General features: G+C 46.8%; 1 protein-coding gene across 2 annotated transcripts in view; it reads left to right on the top strand.

Annotated features, from left to right (window-relative positions):
- Window positions 1–23,803, top strand: part of arap3 (ArfGAP with RhoGAP domain, ankyrin repeat and PH domain 3) — a 36,294-nt gene that overhangs the window by 1,841 nt on the left and 10,650 nt on the right. For both annotated transcript variants that reach the window (XM_084009843.1, XM_084009842.1), the window contains exons 2-16: window positions 5,056–5,211; window positions 5,533–6,486; window positions 9,854–9,894; window positions 10,069–10,148; window positions 10,254–10,321; window positions 10,835–11,074; window positions 17,594–17,663; window positions 17,751–17,871; window positions 19,530–19,714; window positions 19,902–20,008; window positions 20,734–20,933; window positions 21,275–21,360; window positions 21,520–21,702; window positions 21,892–22,033; window positions 23,670–23,774. In XM_084009843.1, the coding sequence (XP_083865969.1) occupies window positions 5,138–5,211; window positions 5,533–6,486; window positions 9,854–9,894; window positions 10,069–10,148; window positions 10,254–10,321; window positions 10,835–11,074; window positions 17,594–17,663; window positions 17,751–17,871; window positions 19,530–19,714; window positions 19,902–20,008; window positions 20,734–20,933; window positions 21,275–21,360; window positions 21,520–21,702; window positions 21,892–22,033; window positions 23,670–23,774 (2,656 nt within the window). In that variant the 5' untranslated portion in view covers window positions 5,056–5,137. The remainder of the gene's footprint in view (window positions 1–5,055; window positions 5,212–5,532; window positions 6,487–9,853; window positions 9,895–10,068; window positions 10,149–10,253; window positions 10,322–10,834; window positions 11,075–17,593; window positions 17,664–17,750; window positions 17,872–19,529; window positions 19,715–19,901; window positions 20,009–20,733; window positions 20,934–21,274; window positions 21,361–21,519; window positions 21,703–21,891; window positions 22,034–23,669; window positions 23,775–23,803) is intronic.

Below are 23,803 nucleotides of genomic sequence, written 5' to 3'. Positions count from 1 at the left end.
CCACCGCTTACACCCTAGAAACCACCCGCTTACACCCTAGAAACCACCCACTAACACCACCGCTTACACCCTAGAAACCACCCGCTAACACCACCGCTTACACCCTAGAAACCACCCGCTTACACCCTAGAAACCACCCACTAACACCACCGCTTACACCCTAGAAACCACCCGCTAACACCACCGCTTACACCCTAGAAACCACCCACTTACACCACCGCTTACACCCTAGAAACCACCCACTAACACCACCGCTTACACCCTAGAAACCACCCGCTTACACCCTAGAAACCACCCGCTTACACCCTAGAAACCACCCGCTAACACCACCGCTTACACCCTAGAAACCACCCGCTTACACCCTAGAAACCACCCACTAACACCACCGCTTACACCCTAGAAACCACCCGCTTACACCCTAGAAACCACCCACTAACACCACCGCTTACACCCTAGAAACCACCCGCTTTGGTAGGTTGAACACAAGATGTGCTGCAGCGTTCTGGATGAGCTGCAAAGGTTTGATCTCGGAGGCCGGGAGTCCAGCCAGGAGCTAGTTGCAGTAGTCCAGGCAGGAGATGACGAGGGCTTGGACCAAGAGCTGTGCTGCTTCCCTGGTGAGGAAGGGCTGGATGCTGCAGATGTTGTAGAGAGCAAATCTGCAGAATCGGACCACTGCGGTGATGTTGGTGGTGCAGCATAGCTGATTGTCCAGTACCACGCCGAGGTTCCTCGCAGTAAAGGAGATGACTTAATTTCCTCGATAGTGACCAGTAAGTCCATGTGAGGGCAGTGTTTCCCCGGCACAAAGAGGAGCTCAGTCTTGTGAAGGTTAAGCTTCAGGTGATGTCCAAGTGCTGATGTCTGCCAGACATTCTGAGATGTGAGATGCAATCAGGGTGTCAGAGGAGGGAAAGAGGAAGAGTTGAGTGTCGTCAGCGTAGCAGTGATAACACCCTAGAAAACACCTGTCAGCACTCATTCCTGTGTGTTCTCAGTATTACCCAGAGTTCCCAGCGTGTCCCAGTATTACCCAGAGTTCCCAGTGTGTCCCAGTATTACCCAGAGTTCCCAGTGTATCCCAGTATTACCCAGAGTTCCCAGTGTTTCCAGCTCTGAACAATCAACCTTCTGTTCATCACAATACAGACTCACTGTTATTACACTGCCTCGCTCGCCCACCCTCTCTCCCTCTCTTATTTGTCCTTCCTTTACTCTCAACACTCTCTCTCTCTCTCTCTCTCTTTCTGGTTGGTCAGAGAGGTCTTTGTTTGAGCAGCTTGTTCACGTTGATTGACAGCTCTGTCATCCTATCAGGTTCACCCACATTTGAACTTCCTGTCTCTCCAGTAACAGATGAAGTACAGGAGGAGGATGTACTGAGTTGTTGTTGTTGTTGTGTCGTCGTTGTTTCATTGTTGTTTCGTTGTTGTTAAGTTGTTTCATTGTTTTGTTGTTGTTTCATTGTTTTGTTGTTGTTGTTTTGTTGTGATTGTTGTTGTTGCTGCAGTTGTATGCAGTTCTGTGGTGAACTCAGACATGACTGCAGGGGCCTGTACTACTCAGCGAGTTCAACATACCCAGGGTATCTTTCAGAGATCCAGCTTAAGTAACCCTAACAAAGGCAATCGGAGATAAGCGGTCACACGAAGCTGGTTATCAACTCGTTAACTCAACCCAGGGTTTACCTGTCCAGCTATGAGCGCGTGCACATGAAAGAGGCGGCGTTTGCAGCATTTGACCAATCACAAACATGGATCAGTCTACGGCAGCGGAGCGGCGTATTTCACGTACGAGGAGCGAACCATAATCTTACAGAAATACGAAGAAGTTAAACATATAATGCAGGCAAAAAGCAACAGTGTCATCTGCTAAATGCAGGAAGGACAGCTGGTAAAAACTCACCGACTGTGTGAATGCGGAAGTCGTATCAATAGTATTAGTAGTATAATATGACTGCCCCATCATAAGGACACTAGTAGATCTGACTGATTGAATGACAGAAGTAACTTCGCTGATAGCTTAGTGGTAGTCACTGCCCCATGTACTGAGGGTCTCTGCAGCGGTCACGGATTCGAAACCACCGGCCCTCTTTTAAATCATGTCGTCGCTTTTTCTCGTCCCTTTAACTCTTACCATGTCCTTCCGCAATAAAAGGCCAGATCCATCCATCCATCCATCATCTACCGCTTATCCTGTATTCAGGGTCGCGGGGGGCTGGAGCCGATCCCAGCTGTCATTGGGTGAAGGCAGGGTTCACCTGGACAGGTAACCAGTCTATCACAGGGAGACATGTAGAGACAAACAACCATTCACACTCACATTCACACCTACGGGACATTTAGAGTCACCAATGAACCTATCCCCATCCTGCATGTCTTTGGACTGTGGGAGGAAGCCGGAGAACCCACGCTTACACGGGGGGAGAACATGCAAACTCCACACAGAAGGAACCCGGGGCTGACCTGGGAATCGAACCCAGGACCCTCTCGCTGTGAGGCGACAGTGCTACCCACTACACCACCATGCAGCCCCAAGGCCAAACATATAACTTTAAAATAATGAATTTGTTGCTTGGATGTATTCTTACAACGTGGTTTATGACAATATCAGCCTCATTCTTTCAGCTGCAATCCCGGCGGTGTAAAACGGACTTGGGAGCAAATCAAATAAATATAAAACATAATTCATAGTGGTCAGTAGGCTGTACGCTGACACAGAAAAGTATTTCCCTCCAATGAGAATCTGTATCTCTCATATAAAACATCGTCAGGGACAGAAAAAGGGTTTTGCCGGTCTCTGTACACTCTATAGTTCTCTTACGAGACCCTCTCATGATCCACCGAGCTTCTTCTTTTTATATACGCGCACCAAGACAGCTGATTGGTCAGTCGGTGGTGTGTTTCTCCACGTTGATCTCTTATCATGAACATAACCTGCTCCGGAGCAGGTTAGATCCACAGAGTAAGTTACCATGGCGATCTACCCCGGTAAGAAGTGAACCAGCGTCGTAGGACGGAAAACCCAGAGTTAACGCTTAAGTTACCTCGCTAAGCCCAAATCCTGCTTCCTAGTACAGGCCCCAGGTCTGGGACAGACTGACCAGAACATCCAGATCACCTAGAGGCCCCAGAAGGTCCATAGGGTCTTGATGATCTAGAGAATCCAGAGGATCCTAGCTGATCTGAGATCAGGATCTGGATTCATGTTTAGCAGCTGAAGTCTGAAGGAGGAAAAAGGTCGACAGGAGGAAGCTGCTGTTACTCACTTCCTGTTCCTTTGTCTTCACGGAGGCTGCTGACCTCACTGTGTGTGTGTGTGTGTGTGTGTGTGTGTGTGTGTCCAACTGTTATTTTTAGTCCTGTAGCCCTGTGTTATAACACTCTCCTGGGTTATACAGGATACAGTTATGATGCCTCGGGTGAAGGGAGTAGGCTCTAAAATGTGTGTGTGTGTGTTTGTCAATGAGGCGTCACTTTTATTCTCGTTTTGAACGTTAGTTTGTGGAAGAGAATTGAATAATGATTCAATATATAATGAATGGGATGTGTGATGGACTCACTGGGCGGTTTGTGTTCTCAGGAATGTCGCAGGTTGAGAATGTCTTTGTGAGAAGACGAGATAACGTCTTCCACAGGAGACCACCTCCGGGTCTGAAGTTCCTTAAACTGTCATTCTCTCTGCTGGCCACCAGGGGGCGACTCCTCTCTGGTTGTATAGAAGTCTATGAGAAAATGGTCCTACTTCTCTAATAATAAAGTCTATCTATCTATCTATCTATCTATCTATCTATCTATCTATCTATCTATCTATCTATCTATCTATCTATCTATCTATCTATCCACCAGACCAGAAAGCAGGGGATGCTTTAGGGGGCGGGGCTTACCTGCTGATTGACATGTCTATCACGCTACCAATGCTAGTTAGCTACTAAGATGACTTTAACACTTAGCTGTAAAGTTGACCTTGAATCATGAAGACCTTGAATCATGAAGACTCACCTGTTCAGACTTCACCTCGACTCTACATAGCATGACCCACTAACACCCCCCCCCCCCAAAAAAAAACCCGCACTTTGATCATAGCACTGTTGTTCTTAAGGTATGTTTGCTGAACAGCTACTACGTTACTCAGATGAGGATCTAACACTTGTTCTATTTTTAGCTCTTACTTTATCAGCAATGATACGTTGAGGTTTCCTTGTTTCCTTCTTTTGACAAATGTACTTATTGTAAGTCGCTTTGGACAAAAGCGTCTGCTAAATGACCTAAATGTAATGTAATGAAGCTAACTTTGTTAGCAGCTTCACACCAGAATCCACATGGATCCAGATCCAGTAAGGGTGCTGGTCTAGGAGCACCAGACTCCACATGGATCCAGATCCAGTCAGGGTGCTTGTCTAGGAGCACCAGACTCCACATGGATCCAGATCCAGTCAAGGTGCTGATCTGCTGCTTGTGTTCATCAGATCCACCGGTCGCTCCTCCACAGTCCAAATATGGTCACTTCCTACTAGGGTTGCAACAATCCAAGATGGCGACGGCCAAAATGCTGAACTGGAATCTTCCAAACCGTAGTCCACAAACCAACGGGTGATGTCACCATGACGACGTCCACTTCTATGATACAGTTTCTGCTTCAGACTCATGAAGTTGTGTCAAGATGACATTTTATGTCCATCGACCTTCGTTCTGCGAACTGGAGCGGCAACGATTAATCGATTAATCCATCAACCAAAAATCAAGCAGCAACTATTTTGATAATTGAATAATTGTTTTATTTATTTTTCAAGCTAAAAACATTTGCTGGTTGTTTAGCCTCACGTTTGTGGTTTATGATCGTAAACCGAATATCTGACAAAATTATGAATCGGGAGAGTTATTGCCAGATGAAATGGTGATGAATATAATCATAATTAACATGATGCAGACATTTTCACCGACTGTTGTAATAACTTCAATGATGGCTGCATCCCATCTAGTGTTGCCAGTTTCCAGGGTCCGGATGATGCTGGTCTCTCTGTTGACCAGTGTCTCTGGTTGTTGTCTCCTGCAGATGGACGGTGGTCTTCTGTCCCCGCTGTAGGCAGTGATGGGGTTTCCTGGACGCGGAGGAGACCAAGTCAGATCCAGACTCCATGTTGCTTGTCATGGCATCACTGGATGGAAACACGCTGGTTGAGACGCTTCTGGCAGCGATCCATCTGGAGAGGTCAAAGTTCACTGACACAACAGGAAGTCTAAATGAGGACTTTAACATTTTAAACCAGCGTTAGCAATTAAACATGCGCTACATTAATGTAATATATGTATGCTACAGTGTAACCTAGTGTGCATTATTCATTTACATCATGTTTTAATTATTTAACATATATACTGTGGTTGTTCCTCCGTCTACTGGGGATCGCTACCACGAGCTACTGGGGGAACACCAGCACTACCCTCCATATATCGCTGGATGACTCACTTCAACATTTACTTCATAACGATGAGTTACAGCAACTTTAAATTGAATGAGGATGTTTGACTGCAGGTACTTGGAAACCTTCCGGAGAGCCGGTCTCCTGTCGGCGCGAGACTTCACACACCTGGATAATGAGGCCTTGGTGAGCCTGGATGTCACCGCCACAGGACACCGGAAGAGGATCCTTCGATTGGTTACTCACATTCAGAGGACCGAGAATCAAAGAGCCAATCAGAAAGCTGATGTCCCTCGTGACCGCTGTCACTCTGTGACGGACGTTTCCTCATCGGATCCAAATAGCCCTGTATCGCTGCGTCAGTGGTCAAGACCCTTTAAGTGTGAGGTGTTCAGGGACCGCTCCGATCCAGACCTCGGCACCATGTTGACTAACTCTGACGGCAGCAGACCTGTGGTGAAGCCAGTCCCCAAACCCAGAACCGTCTTCAACCGCCGCAGGACAGCACCTATCCACTTCTGTCCCACAGCAGACCCGGCATCGCCCCCCCCCAGGAGGCTTTCCCAGGACTCCATCTGTTTTACCGTGTTAGAGGATTTGACCGTTGGGGACACGCCCACATCTGATGACAGATTGACCTCCGTCCTCAACGACGAGTCGATCAGCCGGAGACCGAGTCAGACGGAGAGGAGGAGGCCGAGTCGTAGCTTGTCTCTGTCAGACGCTGGAGGATTGTTACCTCCTGTTCCCCCGAGGCTGAAACGTGGGACCCCCCCCGCCATGCCTCAGGAGTCCCCGCCCTCTTCGTCTTCACCTGTTTGGACAGAGCAGGACCAGACACTTCCTGTGACTCCCTGTCCTGGTAGTCTTGACAACAACAAGCTCTGTGGATCGTTGCCGTCCAGTTCTCCCAGAGGTGGTGGGTTGGAGATGGTCTCGAACGAGATCTACTGGGGGTCTTTACCTGGTTCTACTGCCCCCAGTGGCCGGAGGAGTTACTGCAGCCAGCAGTCAGCTCCTGTTACTCCACCCAGACAAACTCCTGACAGGAACCCCGAGAGGAACAGGTAGATCACTCTGTAGAGTTTCTAGATCAGGTCCAAGCAGGATATTGGAACAAATCTCACATTGCAATCTACTTGATATGAACAAACATTTTTTTGTCTACATTTTATTCCCTTTTGTGAGCTAAATTAAGAGTCTAGTCCTCTAGTAAAACTAAAATGTCTGCCCTAGTAGGACAGGATGATGGGACGTAGGACAGGATGATGGGACGTAGGGGAGGATGATGGGACGTAGGACAGGATGATGGGACGTAGGGGAGGATGATGGGACATAGGAGAGGATGATGGGACGTAGGACAGGATGATGGGACGTAGGGGAGGATGATGGGACGTAGGAGAGGATGATGGGACGTAGGACAGGATGATGGGACGTAGGGGAGGATGATGGGACGTAGGAGAGGATTATGGGACGTAGGGGAGGAAGATGGGACGTAGGAGAGGATGATGGGACGTAGGAGAGGATTATGGGACAGAGGACAGGATTATGGGACGTAGGGGAGGATGATGGGACGTAGGGGAGGATTATGGGACAGAGGACAGGATGATGGGACGTAGGGGAGGATGATGGGACGTAGGGGAGGATGATGGGACGTCGGACAGGATGATGGGACGTAGGACGGGATGATGGGACGTAGGGGAGGATGATGGGACGTCGGGGAGGATGATGGGACGTAGGACAGGATGATGGGACGTAGGGGAGGATGATGGGACGTAGGGGAGGATGATGGGACGTAGGACGGGATGATGGGACGTAGGAGAGGCTGGTGGGACGTAGGAGAGGATGATGGGACGTAGGACAGGATGATGGGACGTAGGGGAGGATGATGGGACGTCGGACGGGATGATGGGACGTAGGGGAGGATGATGGGACGTAGGGGAGGATGATGGGACGTCGGACAGGATGATGGGACGTAGGACGGGATGATGGGACGTAGGAGAGGCTGGTGGGACGTAGGAGAGGATAATGGGACATAGGACAGGATGATGGGACGTAGGAGAGGATGATGGGACGTCGGGGAGGATGATGGGACGTAGGACAGGATGATGGGACGTAGGGGAGGATGATGGGACGTAGGGGAGGATGATGGGACGTAGGACGGGATGATGGGACGTAGGAGAGGCTGGTGGGACGTAGGAGAGGATGATGGGACGTAGGACAGGATGATGGGACGTAGGGGAGGATGATGGGACGTCGGACGGGATGATGGGACGTAGGGGAGGATGATGGGACGTAGGGGAGGATGATGGGACGTCGGACAGGATGATGGGACGTAGGACGGGATGATGGGACGTAGGAGAGGCTGGTGGGACGTAGGAGAGGATAATGGGACATAGGACAGGATGATGGGACGTAGGAGAGGATGATGGGACGTAGGACAGGATTATGGGACGTAGGACAGGATGATGGGACGGAGGACAGGATGATGGGACGTAGGACAGGATGATTGGACTGAGGACAGGATGATTGGACGTAGGACAGGATGATGGGACGTAGGGGAGGATGATGGGACGTAGGACAGGATGATGCGACGTAGGACAGGATGATGGGACATAGGACGGGATGATGGGACGTAGGAGAGGATTATGGGACAGAGGACAGGATTATGGGACGTAGGGGAGGATGATGGGACGTAGGGGAGGAAGATGGGACGTAGGAGAGGATGATGGGACGTAGGGGAGGAAGATGGGACGTAGGAGAGGAAGATGGGACGTAGGAGAGGATGATGGGACGTAGGACAGGATGATGGGACGTAGGGGAGGATGATGGGACGTCGGACAGGATGATGGGACGTAGGACGGGATGATGGGACGTAGGGGAGGATGATGGGACGTCGGACAGGATGATGGGACGTAGGACGGGATGATGGGACGTAGGAGAGGCTGGTGGGACGTAGGAGAGGATAATGGGACATAGGACAGGATGATGGGACGTAGGAGAGGATGATGGGACGTAGGACAGGATTATGGGACGTAGGACAGGATGATGGGACGTAGGGGAGGATGATGGGACGGAGGACAGGATGATGGGACGTAGGACAGGATGATTGGACTGAGGACAGGATGATTGGACGTAGGACAGGATGATGGGACGTAGGGGAGGATGATGGGACGTAGGACAGGATGATGCGACGTAGGACAGGATGATGGGACATAGGACGGGATGATGGGACGTAGGAGAGGATTATGGGACAGAGGACAGGATTATGGGACGTAGGGGAGGATGATGGGACGTAGGGGAGGAAGATGGGACGTAGGAGAGGATGATGGGACGTAGGGGAGGAAGATGGGACGTAGGAGAGGAAGATGGGACGTAGGAGAGGATGATGGGACGTAGGAGAGGATTATGGGACAGAGGACAGGATGATGGGACGTAGGGGAGGAAGATGGGACGTAGGGGAGGAAGATGGGACGTAGGAGAGGATGATGGGACGTAGGGGAGGAAGATGGGACGTAGGGGAGGAAGATGGGACGTAGGGGAGGAAGATGGGACGTAGGAGAGGATGATGGGACGTAGGAGAGGATGATGGGACGTAGGGGAGGAAGATAGGACGTAGGAGAGGATGATGGGACGTAGGAGAGCATGATGGGACGTAGGAGAGGATGATGGGACGTAGGAGAGGATTATGGGACGTAGGGGAGGAAGATGGGACGTAGGAGAGGATGATGGGACGTAGGAGAGGATTATGGGACAGAGGACAGGATTATGGGACGTAGGGGAGGATGATGGGACGTAGGGGAGGATTATGGGACAGAGGACAGGATGATGGGACGTAGGGGAGGATGATGGGACGTAGGGGAGGAAGATGGGACGTAGGACAGGATGATGGGACGTAGGACAGGATGATGGGACGTAGGGGAGGATGATGGGACGTAGGAGAGGATGATGGGACGTAGGGGAGGATGATGGGACGTAGGGGAGGAAGATGGGACGTAGGAGAGGATGATGGGACATAGGGGAGGAAGATGGGACGTAGGAGAGGATGATGGGACGTAGGAGAGGATGATGGGACGTAGGGGAGGATGATGGGACGTAGGGGAGGAAGATGGGACGTAGGAGAGGATGATGGGACATAGGGGAGGAAGATGGGACGTAGGAGAGGATGATGGGACGTAGGGGAGGATGATGGGACGTAGGGGAGGATGATGGGATGTAGGAGAGGATGATGGGACGTAGGAGAGGATTATGGGACAGAGGACAGGATTATGGGACGTAGGGGAGGATGATGGGACGTAGGGGAGGATGATGGGATGTAGGAGAGGATGATGGGACGTAGGAGAGGATTATGGGACAGAGGACAGGATTATGGGACGTAGGAGAGGATGATGGGACGTAGCTGATGATGTTGTGTTGTTTGTCTGTGTGTTTCAGTGGCAGCACTTTCAGTAACAACTCTTCAGGATCAGCCAGAGGTGAGTACAGACAAATCTACATAGACAACACGTTCACAGTAATATTAATCTTTCCCTAGAATTTACAACCATTTAAATCTGGGTCGTGTTTATTTGGGCCTTCATCGGTTTGGGCAGGATGTGATGTTTGAAAATGGTTGTGGTTCAAAAGCAGAGAAGTTTTCTGTTCTACAGCTTCAACAGACGACCCTGAGGAGGAGATCAGCCCCTACTGTGAAACGGTGTTCCAAGCCAGACAAAATCTACACTGTGAGGTGAGGAAGGGTTTTATACAGATACGTTGTTTTCCTCATCGTGGTGTTAAAAGATCAGTCTGTGATGATTGAAATGTGCTTATTTTTTCATACTTTATCCTGCAGAGAGAAAGGAGCCGATTGGAAGAAAGAGAGATGACAAGGACAGAGTACAAGCATTCAGAGGATCATGGGTAAGACACCAGTTCCTTTTATAACAATAGCATTATATTAGCGGTCAAAAAGAGACAACATAATAGAAGACAACGTTTAAAAGTCAATTTATAACAAGAAATGTGTCTAATTTGCATAACCAAGATGACTAAGAGAAAGGTAAATATCAATAAGGTATGTTCATCAAAATAAAACAATCATTTTTATCTGCATTCAACACAAGCTTCATATATGTAGTATCATCTGCATATTGTCGCCACTCTGGAGGTCCCCACGGTTCTGTACTTGGCCCTGCATCTGTACTGAACGCAGACAAAGCTAAGTTAATACTTCAGGTTCACACAATTGTAGAAAAATATTAAAAGTGCCAATGAGCAGAAACATCATAACCACATTTTCGAGACAAGAATATGAGCAATTATTTTGTTCTGCTGATCACAAAAAGTAAATGAGATTTCAAATGAAAAGAGGTTGCAGGATGACTCTGAAGCAGATTGATCTCGTTATAATCAATAGTTCTGCTTGATCTTCAGGCTTCAGAAGTTCTCCTGGACGAAGCGTTTGTCTCAGGCTCTCCTCTCCGGAGACTCTCAGGGTTACAGCACCGTCGGTGAACTCCCGCCCCCCATCCGCTACCTCTCCTTGCCCACCCACACCTTCCCCTCGGAGGCCGACGAGGACCTGACCATCTCACCCTACGCCAGCTACACCTCCCTCACCGAGAGAGCTCCGCCCATCATCAGCGGCTGGCTGGACAAGCTGTCTCCACAGGGGTGCGTTTGATTTAGGCTGCATTCACACCAGATCAGGCATTGTAGCGCTGAGGGCGGGGTTGTTGGGGGTGAGGGAGGGGCCCTGAATGGTTCGTTAACACCAAGCGTCTGTACCAAGGTTAACTTCCATCATGGCTGCATGGTACAGCTCAGAATAAACGCTGAACCCGAACCCTTACCTGAGCTTTTCAGGTCCTTGACACATTTCCAGGTGTCCTTGAGAATGTTCCAGGACTAAGTGAGCAGGTTTCAAAGGTTCTTCAGATGGTCTTCAGGTCCTTGAGTGAATTGAGTAGTAAATGTTTTCTATGTCGGTTCACAGATTCAATTCAATTCAATTCAATTTTATTTATAGTGTCAAATCACAACAGAAGTCATCTCAGGACACTTAACACATTGAGCAGGACTAGAATACGCTCAAAATTTCAAGAGTCAACACAATTTCAAATTCCCAACATCACCCAGGGGCAAGCGTTAAGGCGACAGTGGTGAGAAAAAACTGCCTTAATAGGCTTTTAGGCAGAAATCTGGTGCAGCCCAGGCCCTTGGGTTCCAACTGCATTTGGTGTTGGTAGTATGGTAGTAGTAGCATTAACAGTAGTGGTGGTATTAACTGAAGCAATAGTATCAACAGTAGTAGTCCATGGCAGCAGGCACAGCCACGCCCAGATGGATCCATCCCAACCACTTCGCCGTAGACCAGAAAGCAGGAGTAGTTGAGCAGTCACACAGCGGGCAGGTGGAGCTACAATGTGGTGTTTCCAGCATCAGGCCAGTTAGCAGTCTGCATCGGTCAGGACCTCAGTGGACTCTGCTGGACCAGAAAGCATAGCCAGACTCCCGGGAGTGATCCCGGGAGTAGTCAAGTTAGTGACAGTAGAGATGCCGATTTTAGTCAATTACTTTAATTAAAAATACAGGCGGTAAGAGGCAAACAAGACCACAACATCGGTGCAGTCCGGATCAGGTTCCACCACGGTCCAGGGAGACCTGCTAGGCAAGAGAGCACAGGGACTCAGGGGGAACATACACAGAGAGAGAGAGAGCGCGAGAGAGAGAGAGAGAGAGAGAGAGAGAGAGAGAGAGAGAGAGAGAGAGAGGGGGGCTCAGTGTGCCACTATAATCCCCCAGCAGTCTAGGCCTATAGCAGCTTAACCAAGAGCTGGTTCAGGGCAAACCTGGGCCAGCCCTAGCTATAAGCGGTGTCAAAGAGAAAGGTTTTAAGCCTACTCTTAAATGTGGGAACAGTGTCTGCCTCACGAACCAGAACCGGAAGACGGTTCCACAGAAGAGGAGCTTGATGGCTGAAAGCTCTGGCCCCTGTTCTAATTTTGGAGACTTTAGGAACTACAAGTAACCCTTTATTCTGAGAGCGTAGTGCTCTAGGAGGACAGTAGGGTTTAATGAGCTCTTTAAGATATGATGGTGCCTGTCCATTAAGAGCCTTGTAAGTGAGGAGAAGGATTTTAAATTCTATTCTGGATTTTACTGGGAGCCAGTGCAGAGAAGCTAATACAGGAGAAATGTGATCCCTTCTTCTGGTTTTAGTCAGAACACGAGCTGCAGCATTCTGGACCAGCTGGAGAGATTTAAGAGATTTATTAGAGCAGCCTGATAATAAAGAATTACAATAGTCCAGCCTTGAGGTAACAAATGCATGGACGAGTCTTTCTGCATCTTTTTGAGACAGCATTGGCCTAATTTTAGTAATGTTACGCAGGTGAAAGTAGGCTGTCCTCGTGGTTTGTTTAATATGCGAGTCAAAGGACAGGTCCTGATCAAAGATAACTCCAAGGTTTCTTACAGTAGCATTCGAGGCGATGGCAATCCCATCAATAGTCGCTATATCTTTAGACAGCGAGCTTCGGAGGAGTTTAGGCCCAAGTACAATAACTTCCGTTTTATCGGAGTTTAACATCAGGAAATTGCAGGTCATCCAGGATTTTATGTCATCCACACATGCCTGGAGTTTAACTAGCTGATTGGTTTCTTCAGGCTTGATCGATAGATATAACTGAGTATCATCAGCATAACAATGGAAGTTTATAGAGTGTCTTCTAATAATGTTGCCTAAAGGAAGCATATATAAGTTGAAAAGAATTGGTCCGAGCACAGAACCTTGAGGAACACCGTATTTAACTTCAGTGTGCCTGGAGGATTTTTCATTGACATGCACAAACTGAGATCGATTGGATAAATAGGACTTAAACCAGCTTAATGCGTTTCCTTTGATGCCAATTAATTTTTCCAGTCTACATATTAGAATCTCATGGTTAATGGTGTTGAACGCAGCACTAAGATCTAGCAGAACAAGTACAGAAACCAGTCCTTTGTCAGAAGCAATAAGAAGGTAATTTGTCATTTTCACCAGAGCTGTCTCTGTACTATGATGTACTCTAAATCCTGAATGGAAGTCCTCAAGTAGACTGTTATTGTTGAGAAAGTCACACAGTTGATTGGCGACTACTTTCTCAAGGATCTTAGAGAGAAAAAGGAAGATTTGATATTGGTCTGTAGTTTGCTAAAACCCCTGGATCTAGAGTAGGCTTCTTAAGAAGAGGTTTAATTACAGCTACTTTAAATGACTGTGGCACATAGCCTGTTAATAAAGACATATGATGATTGATCATATCTAATAGCGACGCGCTAACTAAGGGTAAGACTTCTTTCAGTAGCCTGGTTGGTATCGGGTCTAGGAGACAGGTTGAAGGTTTAGAAGAAGAGATCATTGACGTTAGTTGGTTTAGGTTGATTGGAGAAAAGCAGTCTAAATATATATCAGGTCTTAATGCTAGTTCTAAAACTCCTGAGTTTGAGGGTAACGCGGTTCCAATTGAAGGCAAGATGCAAGTAATTTTGTCGCGGATTGCTAGAATTTTATCATTAAAAAAGTTCATAAAATCGTTACTACTAAGATCTCTAGGAATGCATGGCTCAGTAGAGCTGTGACTCTTTGTCAGCCTGGCTACAGTACTCAAAAGAAATCTAGGGTTGTTTTTATTTTCCTCTATTAAAGATGAGTAGTAGGCTGCTCTGGCATTACGGAGAGCCTTCTTATACGTTTTAAGACAGTCCTGCCAAACTAGGCGGGATTCTTCTAGTTTGGTGGAGCGCCAGATGGTTTCAAGCTTACGCAGTTTTTGTTTTAATTTAGGAGTTTGGGAGTTATACCAGGGAGCTAACTTCCTATGCTTTATAGTTTTCTGTTTTAGCGGAGCAACAGAGTCGAGAGTCGTTCGCAGTAGGCTTCCAGATTCATCTATAAGAGAATCGATCTGGGAGGGACTAAGATTAATATAAAAGTTCTCCGTTTCATTAAGACATGGAAGTGAACTCAAGACTGGCGGAATTACTTCCTTAAACTTAGCTACTGCTCTATCCGATAGACACCGAGAGTAGTAGCTTTTTCCTAGAGGAGTGAAGTCCAGCAACAATAATTCAAAGGTTATCAAGTAATGGTCAGATAAAGAAGAATTTTGAGGAAAGATTATTAAGTTTTCGATTTCAACGCCATAAGATAAGACGAGGTCGAGAGTGTGGCTATGACAGTGAGTTGGTTTCTGTACACTCTGACTGAAGCCAATAGAATCTATTAAGGAAGTAAATGCTACACTAAGGCTGTCATTTACAACGTCCACATGGACATTAAAATCCCCCACAATGATTACTTTATCTGATTTAAGGACTAAACTTGATAGCAACTCAGAGAATTCAGATAGGAATTCAGAGTATGGACCAGGAGCACGCTACACAATAACAAACTGAATTGGCTGCATTGTTTTCCAGTTTGAGTGCGAAAGGCTGAGAATCAGACTCTCAAATGAGTTATAGTTTAGTTTTGGCTTAGGATTGATTGACAGGCTTGAATCAAAAATGGCTGCAACTCCTCCTCCACGTCTGCTGCCTCGAGATATATGAGTATTAATATGGCTGGGAGGACTAGCTTCGTTTAAGCAAACAGTCTTCATCACGCAGCCAGGTTTCAGTCAGGCAGAATAAATCAATATGATTATCTGATATTAAGTCGTTGACTAATACTGCTTTGGATGAGAGAGATCTAATGTTTAAGAGTCCACATGTAATTCTCTTATTTTGTTTTACTACATCGGAAGTGCTAATTTTTATTAGGTTTTCATGTGAAAACTCTCTTCTGTTTGACCTTATTAATTTGGTTGGTCGGGGGACAGACACTGTTCTTATGTGGTTTTGGTTTTGGGTGGGTGACTGCTCTAAAGGAGGCGCAGAGAAGTGTGTAAGACTGCAACTCTGCTTCCTGGTCTCAACACTGGTTTGTCATGTAAAGGCTGAGTTATGCTTCCGCGTCGACACAACGCAAGGGGGCTTGCGGACCCCTTACGTCCTTGCGGACCCCCCTTGCGTCCGACGCAAGGGCCTGACGTGTGCCTCCCAAAAATCCTCGACGCGCGTTGAGGCGACGCAACACCAACGCCAACGCAACGCCAACGCAGCGGTTTTGGCTGTGATTGGTCCGCTAACTACATCCGCTGGAGACCGCTATCCGGTTTCCACTCATAAACACCGCCATTTAAACTTTTAAAAGGCTACTTTTATTGTTTGCACCTCGTTTTATTGTTTGCACCGCTTTTGCACAAAGAAATAAAACACCAAGTTCTGAAAAAATGTGGATGTTTAAAGCCGGAAAGTAAACAAATACGCTATAACGAGGCTACGACGATATACGGCAAGAGTCTCGGTCGGTCGGTCAGTCTTTACCAAAAACATAGTGGCCTTTACCGGTGTGGCATTGAATTGCATTTCGACACGTAAACCCAACGCAGAACCATCACGGTCTCCAAGCAACTGCGTGGCCGTTGCGTTGCCGTTGCGTTATCACTACGCGGAAGCATAATCAGCCCTTTAGATGTTAGATTAGATCTTGGAGCTCCTCCCATGTTCTCATCCAGCCAATCACAGCAGTTTAATCAGTGACACCTCTTCCTGTTCTGTGTGTGTGTTAGGGGTCAGAGGTCAGTGCTGGCTGCAGTGCTGTGTCTCCTCCTCTCTTCTCCTCCTTGTGTCTCCTCCCTCCTGAGGAGCTGCCTCTGCCTCGTCACCTTCCTCTCCTCCTCCTCCTCCTCCTCCTCCTCCTCCTCCCACTCCCCCCCCTCCTCCTCTTCTTCTTCCACTAGGTGTGTGTTTGTCTCTTCTTCTCCTCATATTTCTCTTTAAACTACTGAAGTGTTTAATATATACATCTCTAGAAAGAATGAAGAGACCACTCCATGTTTTCTTATATCAGCATCTCTACATGTGTGGCAGATATTACATTCCAGGCACACCTCATTCTAGTTAATGAGGGACTGATTAGGTGATCACCCAAACATAATCTTATTTAACAAGAAAGTACAAAGACATCAAGGACAAGTGACCTACAGAAAGGATGGAACATGTCAGCTGGGATGAAGTGCACAAGGAGGACGGTTGGTAACAGGCTCCTAGAGGCCGGACTGAAGTCCTGCAAAGCCAGAAAAAAGCCTCTCATAAATGAGAAGCAAAGACCATAAGGACCGGACCGTAGAGGACTGGACCGTAGAGGACTGGAGTAAGGTCATCTTCTCTGATGAGTCCATATTCAGCTTTGACCAACACCTGGTCTTCTGATGGTAGATGGAGACCAGGAGAGGCCTACAAGCCACAGTGTTGTGCACCCCTGTGAAACTTGGTGGAAGATCGTGATGATCTGGGTGTCCTCAGGAAGGCTGGAATCAGGTTTGTCTTTGAGAAGGAGGCTTGAATCAAGACCTGTACAAGGTCCCCCTGGAAGAAAAGCTGCTTCCCTCTGCTCTGAAAATGTTCCCCAACACTCAGGATGGGTTCTTCCAGCAAGACAATGCCCCACACCACACTGCCAGGTCCATCAAGGTGTGGATGGAGGACCACCAGACCAAGACAATGTCATGGCCAACCCCAGACTTGAACCCCTCTGAAAACCCCTGGAATGTGATGAAGAGGAAGATGGATGTTCATAAACCGTCAAACAAGGCCATAAAGTCACCCAGAAGCAATGTGATGTGAGAGACTGGTGGAGAGATGCCAAGATGCATGAAAGCTGGGATTAAACATCAGGGTTATTCCACCAAATATTGATTCATGAGCTCTTTAAAAACTTTAAAGCACTTAAAAAATAATTCTGTTTCTTTTTTCCAGTGTATTCAAGGTCTGAAAACACTGGAACTTTATTGTTATTTTGACAGGTTGTCAATTTCTGAAAATAAATGCTGTAAATGTCAATATTTTTATTTAGATTTTGGAAGAATTTTTGTCAGTAGTTTATAGAATAAAGCAAATATTTTAATTTAACTTGAACACATACCTATAAATAGTATTATTAAAAAAAAGAGAAATATCTTTTTGCAGTGGTCTCTTATTTTTTTCCAGAGCTAATATTTATATATATATATATATATATATATATATATATATATAGAAATGATTATATCATTCAACATTTTCATTATCAATCGTGACTCTGGATGTGACATGTGTCTTTATTTTCAGGAACTATGTTTTCCAGAAACGCTACGTGAAGTTTGACGGCAAAAACCTGATGTACTTCGGCAGTGAGAAGGTACGTCAACTCACACAGCAACTCACACAGCAACTCACACAGCAACTCCAACGTGATACTTGTTTCCTGTCACCTAATCTGTTTCAGGATGTGTACCCTAAAGGAGTCATCCCATTGGCTGCCATCCAGATGGCCCGCCCAGCCAAAGACAACAAGTTTGAAATTGTGACAAGTCACCGGATCTTTGTCTTCAGGACGGACAATGAAGGTCGTCGTCTAAACCTAATATTAGTCAATATTTATCAATCAAGTTAATTTTAGCATGCCACAGTCAACTTCTACTACTGATGGTGAAGATGATGGTGATGATGATGGTGATGATGGTGATGGTGATGATGGTGATGATGATGGTGAACATGGTGATGGTGATGGTGATTATGGTGATGGGGATGATGGTGATGGTGATGGTGATGATGATGATAGTGATGATGGTGATGGTGGTGATGGTGATGATGATGATGGTGGTGATTATGGTGATGGTGATTATGGTGATGGTGATGATGGTGATGGTGATGGTGATGATGATGATAGTGATGATGGTGATGGTGATGGTGGTGATGGTGATTGTGATGATGGTGATGATGATGATGATGGTGATGATGATGATGGTGGTGATTATGATGATGGTGATGATGATGATGATGGTGATGATGGTGATGATGATGGTGGTGATGACAGTGATGATGATGATGATGGTGGTGATGAAGATGATGATGGTGATGATGGTGATGATGATGATGGTGATGATGGTGATGGTGATGATGATGATGGTGATGATGGTGATGATGGTGATGATGATGGTGATAATGATGATAATAGTGATGATGATGGTGGTGATGATGATAATAGTAATGATGGTGATGGTGATGATGGTGGTGATGATGATGATAATAGTGATGATGATGGTGATGATGATGATGATGGTGGTGATAATAGTGATGATGATGGTGGTGATGGTGATGATGATGATGGTGGTGATAATAGTGATGATGATGGTGATGATGATGATAATAGTGATGATGATGATAATAGTGATGATGATGATGGTGATGATGATGATAATAGTGATGATGATGATGATGATGATAATAGTGATGGTGATGATGATGGTGGTGATGATGATGGTGGTGGTGGTGATGATGATGGTGATAATAGTGATGATGGTGATGGTGGTGGTGATAATAGTGATCATGATGGTGGTGATGGTGATGATGGTGATAATAGTGATGATGATGATGATGGTGGTGGTGATAATAGTGATGATGATGATGGTGATGATGATGATGATGGTGGTGATAATAGTGATGATGATGGTGGTGATAACAGTGATGATGATGATGATGGTGATGATGATGATGATGATGGTGGTTATGATGGTGATGATGATGATAATAGTGATGATGATGATGGTGATGATGATGATAATAGTGATGATGGTGATGATGGTGGTGATGATGATGATGGTGGTGATGATGATGATGATGATGGTGATAATAGTGATGATGGTGATGATGATGGTGATGGTGGTGGTGATAATAGTGATCATGATGGTGGTGATGATGGTGATGGTGATGGTGGTGATAATAGTGATGATGATGATGGTGGTGGTGATGATGATGGTGGTGATAATAGTGATGATCATGGTGATGATGGTGATGGTGATGATGATGATGGTGGTGATAATAGTGATGATGATGGTGGTGATGATGATGGTGGTGATAATAGTGATGGTGATGATGATGATGATGATGATGGTGGTGGTGGTGATAATAGTGATGATGATGGTGGTGATAGTGATGCTGATGATGGTAGTGATAATAGTGATGATGGTGATGGTGATGCTAACTGTAACTGTCTTTCTCTTAGTCCTGAGGCGGCGCTGGGTCGGCACTCTGCAGGAACATGTCAGAGAGCAGCTGGTGTTCGGTTGGCGGCGCTTCGGTCCTGGATCACACTGTCAGAGACATGGAGTCCTGGAGCTGAAGGGGACCAAGTCCAAGGTGTACACCGCCATCATCACAGACCAGATCTGGATCTACAAGAGTGAACAGGTGAGACGTTCAACAAGACACTTTCCTTCTTATGAAGTACTTCCTGTGTGTAGTTCTAGTACTTGGCATAATGTGTCATTTTCTTATCGTTTGGATTCTGATTCTGATTCTATAAACCGGGATGAATGAGTTTGTGAGTTCCTCCGTCAGGATCTTGTAGAATTGACTCCATCTTGTGTGTTGGCAGTGTTTTCGTAATGGAATCGCCATCACGGTGATTGAAGCACGAGGAGCGACGATCAGAGACGGAAAACACAAGAGCTTCGACCTCATCACTCCCTACAAACCCTTCAGGTATCACTGCACCGCCGGCGCTCAGTCCACAGGACTGGTGAACCCATGATGGTGAACTCAACCCTGGACTGATGTGAGCTACTATCTAGACCTCAGGGGGACCACAGACAGTCTCTGGCTTCTCCACATAGTCTGGTCTGGTCTCTGGACTAATGTGAGCTACTATCGTAGACCTCAGGGGGACCACAGACAGTCTCTGGTTCCTCCACATAGTCTGGTCTGGTCTCTGGACTAATGTGAGCTACTATCGTAGACCTCAGGGGGACCACAGACAGTCTCTGGCTTCTCCACATAGTCTGGTCTGGTCTCTGGACTAATGTGAGCTACTATCGTAGACCTCAGGGGGACCACAGACAGTCTCTGGTTCCTCCACATAGTCTGGTCTGGTCTCTGGACTAATGTGAGCTACTATCTAGACCTCTGGGGGACCACAGACAGTCTCTGGTTTCTCCACATAGTCTGGTCTGGTCTCTGGACTAATGTGAGCTAGACCTCTGGGAGACCTCTGCTGGTGTCTCCCAGTGTCTCCCAGTTTACCATTTGGTCCACAAACCAGGTCAATGAATGAGAAAAAGCAGCTTAAATCTAATTCCCTGCTGCTTTGCTGCAGCTGGTCACTCAGGATTCTGTTTTCCTGTAAACACTTTACAAAATGCTGCAGGTTTCCGTCTTTGAAATGCTGTTGCTGTGGTGACTTTCCAACAAACTTTGCTCCGCCTCCTCAGCTTCACAGCGGAGTCAGACCGGGACAAGCGAGACTGGATGGAGGCACTGCAGGAGGCCATCGCTGAGACTCTGTCAGACTATGAGGTGGCAGAGAAGATCTGGTCCAACCGATCCAACAGGATGTGTGCCGACTGCAAGGCCCTGAACCCCGACTGGGCCTCCATCAACCTGTGTGTGGTCATTTGCAAGAACTGTGCAGGTACCTGGAGTTGACCTGAGACCTGGAGGTCAGGTTCTAGGGTTAGACAGGAAGTTAAACCAAAACATCACACAAGAGGAGAGAACTTTCAAAATAAATCAGGAAACATTTGATACAAACACTTTATGGAGCTGGTTTGTGTTGAAGTAGTATGTCTGCTAAATGCCCTAAATGTGAATGTAAATGTAAAGTATTCTGATCCTCACTGAATAATAATTATTTTTTTTGTATATATATATATATATATATATATACACACACATCTGTGGAAGGAGTCAACCTTGAGTACAGACCTGGACCTTCCTGAGTTCCCTTGTGTGCTTGTGTGTGTGTGTGTGCAGGACAGCACCGTGGTCTGGGGACGATGGTCTCGAAGGTCCAGAGTCTGAAACTGGACACCAGTGTTTGGAGCAACGAGATCGTCCAGGTGAGACCAGACTTCATAGAGCTGGAGTTTTAACCGTAACTCTGTCCTCTGTAATCAGTGTCTCTTTAAGCTTCCAGCCCCCCTGTGTGTGTGTGTGTGTGTGTGTGTGTGTGTGTGTGTGTGTGTGTGTGTGTTTGTTTGTTTGTTTGTGTGTGTCAGCTGTTCATCATGCTGGGGAACGACCGGGCCAATGACTTCTGGGCGGCCCGGCTGTCTGTGTCGGAGGAACTGGACTGTGACGCCCCTCCAGACCAGAGACGAGAGTTCATCTCCCAGAAATACAGAGAGGGACGGTTCCGTCTCCAACACCCAGCATTCAACAGCCAGGAGGAGCTGCTCAAGGTGGGTCAACCCGCCCCCTCGGCATTCTGGGTAGAGCAACCGACGTAGTACAAAGACAGGGTCCACACAAGGAGGGAGGGGTGGTGGTTTCTCTTCATCACATCACCACGGAGACGGATCACATGATAGAGGAAACGTTGGACTTGGTTTTGACTTTATTAACGTTCAGCTCTTCTCTTCGTGGTTCAGGTCTTGTGCCTGGCGGTCTCTGAACAGACTCTTCTGAAAACCGTCACTCACATTTTCTCAGAGGCAGATTCAGCTCGTCCTCCCGACAACGCCAACGGTTGCCAACGACAACATCAACTGACGGATCGCTGCGCTGCATCAGGTCTGGTTTCTACTGGTTTCTACTATACTCTGCATCAGGTCTGGTTTCTACTGGTTTCTACTATACTCTGCATCAGGCCTGGTTTCTATTGGTTTCTACTGGTTACTACTGTACTCTGCATCAGGTCTGGTTTCTACTGGTTTCTACTAGACGCTGCATCAAGTCTGGTTTCTACTATACTCTGCATCAGGTCTGGTTTCTATTGGTTTCTACTGGTTTGTACTAGACACTGCATCAGGTCTGGTTTCTACTGGTTTCTACTGGTTTCTGCTATACTCTGCATCAGGTCTGGTTTCTATTGGTTTCTACTGGTTTCTACTAGACGCTGCATCAGGTCTGGTTTCTACTGGTTTCTACTATACTCTGCATCAGGTCTGGTTTCTATTGGGTTCTATTATACTCTGCATCAGGTCTGGTTTCTACTGGTTTCTACTATACTCTGCATCAGGTCTGGTTTCTACTGGTTTCTACTATACTCTGCATCAGGTCTGGTTTCTATTGGGTTCTATTATACTCTGCATCAGGTCTGGTTTCTACTGGTTTCTACTATACTCTGCATCAGGTCTGGTTTCTACTGGTTTCTACTAGACGCTGCATCAGGTCTGGTTTCTACTGGTTTCTACTGGTCTCTACTTTACTCTGCATCAGGTCTGGTTTCTACTGGTTTCTACTATACACTGCATCAGGTCTGGTTTCTACTGGTTTCTATTATACTCTGCATCAGGTCTGGCTTCTACTGGTTTCTACTATACGCTGCATCAGGTCTGGTTTCTACTGGTTTCTACTATACTCTGCATCAGGTCTGGCTTCTACTGGTTTCCACTGGTTTCTACTATACTCTGCATCAGGTCTGGTTTCTATTGGTTTCTACTATACACTGCATTAGGTCTGGTTTCTACTGGTTTCTATTATACTCTGCATCAGGTCGGGTTTCTACTGGTTTCTACTATACTCTGCATCAGGTCTGGCTTCTACTGGTTTCTACTAGTTTCTACTATACGCTGCATCAGGTCTAGTTTCTACTGGTTTCTACTATATTCTGCATCAGGTCTGGCTTCTACTGGTTTCTAATATACTCTGCATCAGGTCTGGCTTCTACTGGTTTCTACTATACACTGCATCAGGTCTGGCTTCTACTGGTTTCTACTAGTTTCTACTATACGCTGCATCAGGTCTAGTTTCTACTGGTTTCTACTATATTCTGCATCAGGTCTGGCTTCTACTGGTTTCTACTATACTCTGCATCAGGTCTGGCTTCTACTGGTTTCTACTAGTTTCTACTATACGCTGCATCAGGTCTAGTTTCTACTGGTTTCTACTATATTCTGCATCAGGTCTGGCTTCTACTGGTTTCTACTATACTCTGCATCAGGTCTGGCTTCTACTGGTTTCTACTATACACTACATCAAGTCTGGTTTCTACTGGTTTCTACTATACGCTGCATCAGGTCTGGTTTCTACTGGTTTCTACTATTATGTATTATCAGGTGTTGTTATCAGCTGTTTATTATCAGACTGAATTTGTTCTTCTAACTGAGTCAATCAGCTGGGGAGCACAGAGTCAGGACCAGGACCAAGACCAGGACCAGGACCAGGACCAAGATTTTCATGAATCCTACTTCCTGTTTCCCATCAGACCCCGGTGTTTATGATGAAATCATGCAGCCTGTCCTTCATTCTGGTTACCTGTACAAGTCTGGCTCCGCCCACAGAGGGACACTGTCCAGGAAGACGAGAGAAGGTGAGGCGAGGGGGTGGTGGGGTGGGGTA

Source organism: Eutrigla gurnardus (assembly GCF_963514095.1).
Source record: "Eutrigla gurnardus genome assembly, chromosome: 5".
In the NCBI taxonomy this organism is placed as follows: domain Eukaryota; kingdom Metazoa; phylum Chordata; class Actinopteri; order Perciformes; family Triglidae; genus Eutrigla; species Eutrigla gurnardus.
The sequence above is the reverse complement of the archived record's forward strand: the minus strand, read 5'-3'. Positions and strand labels throughout refer to the sequence as shown.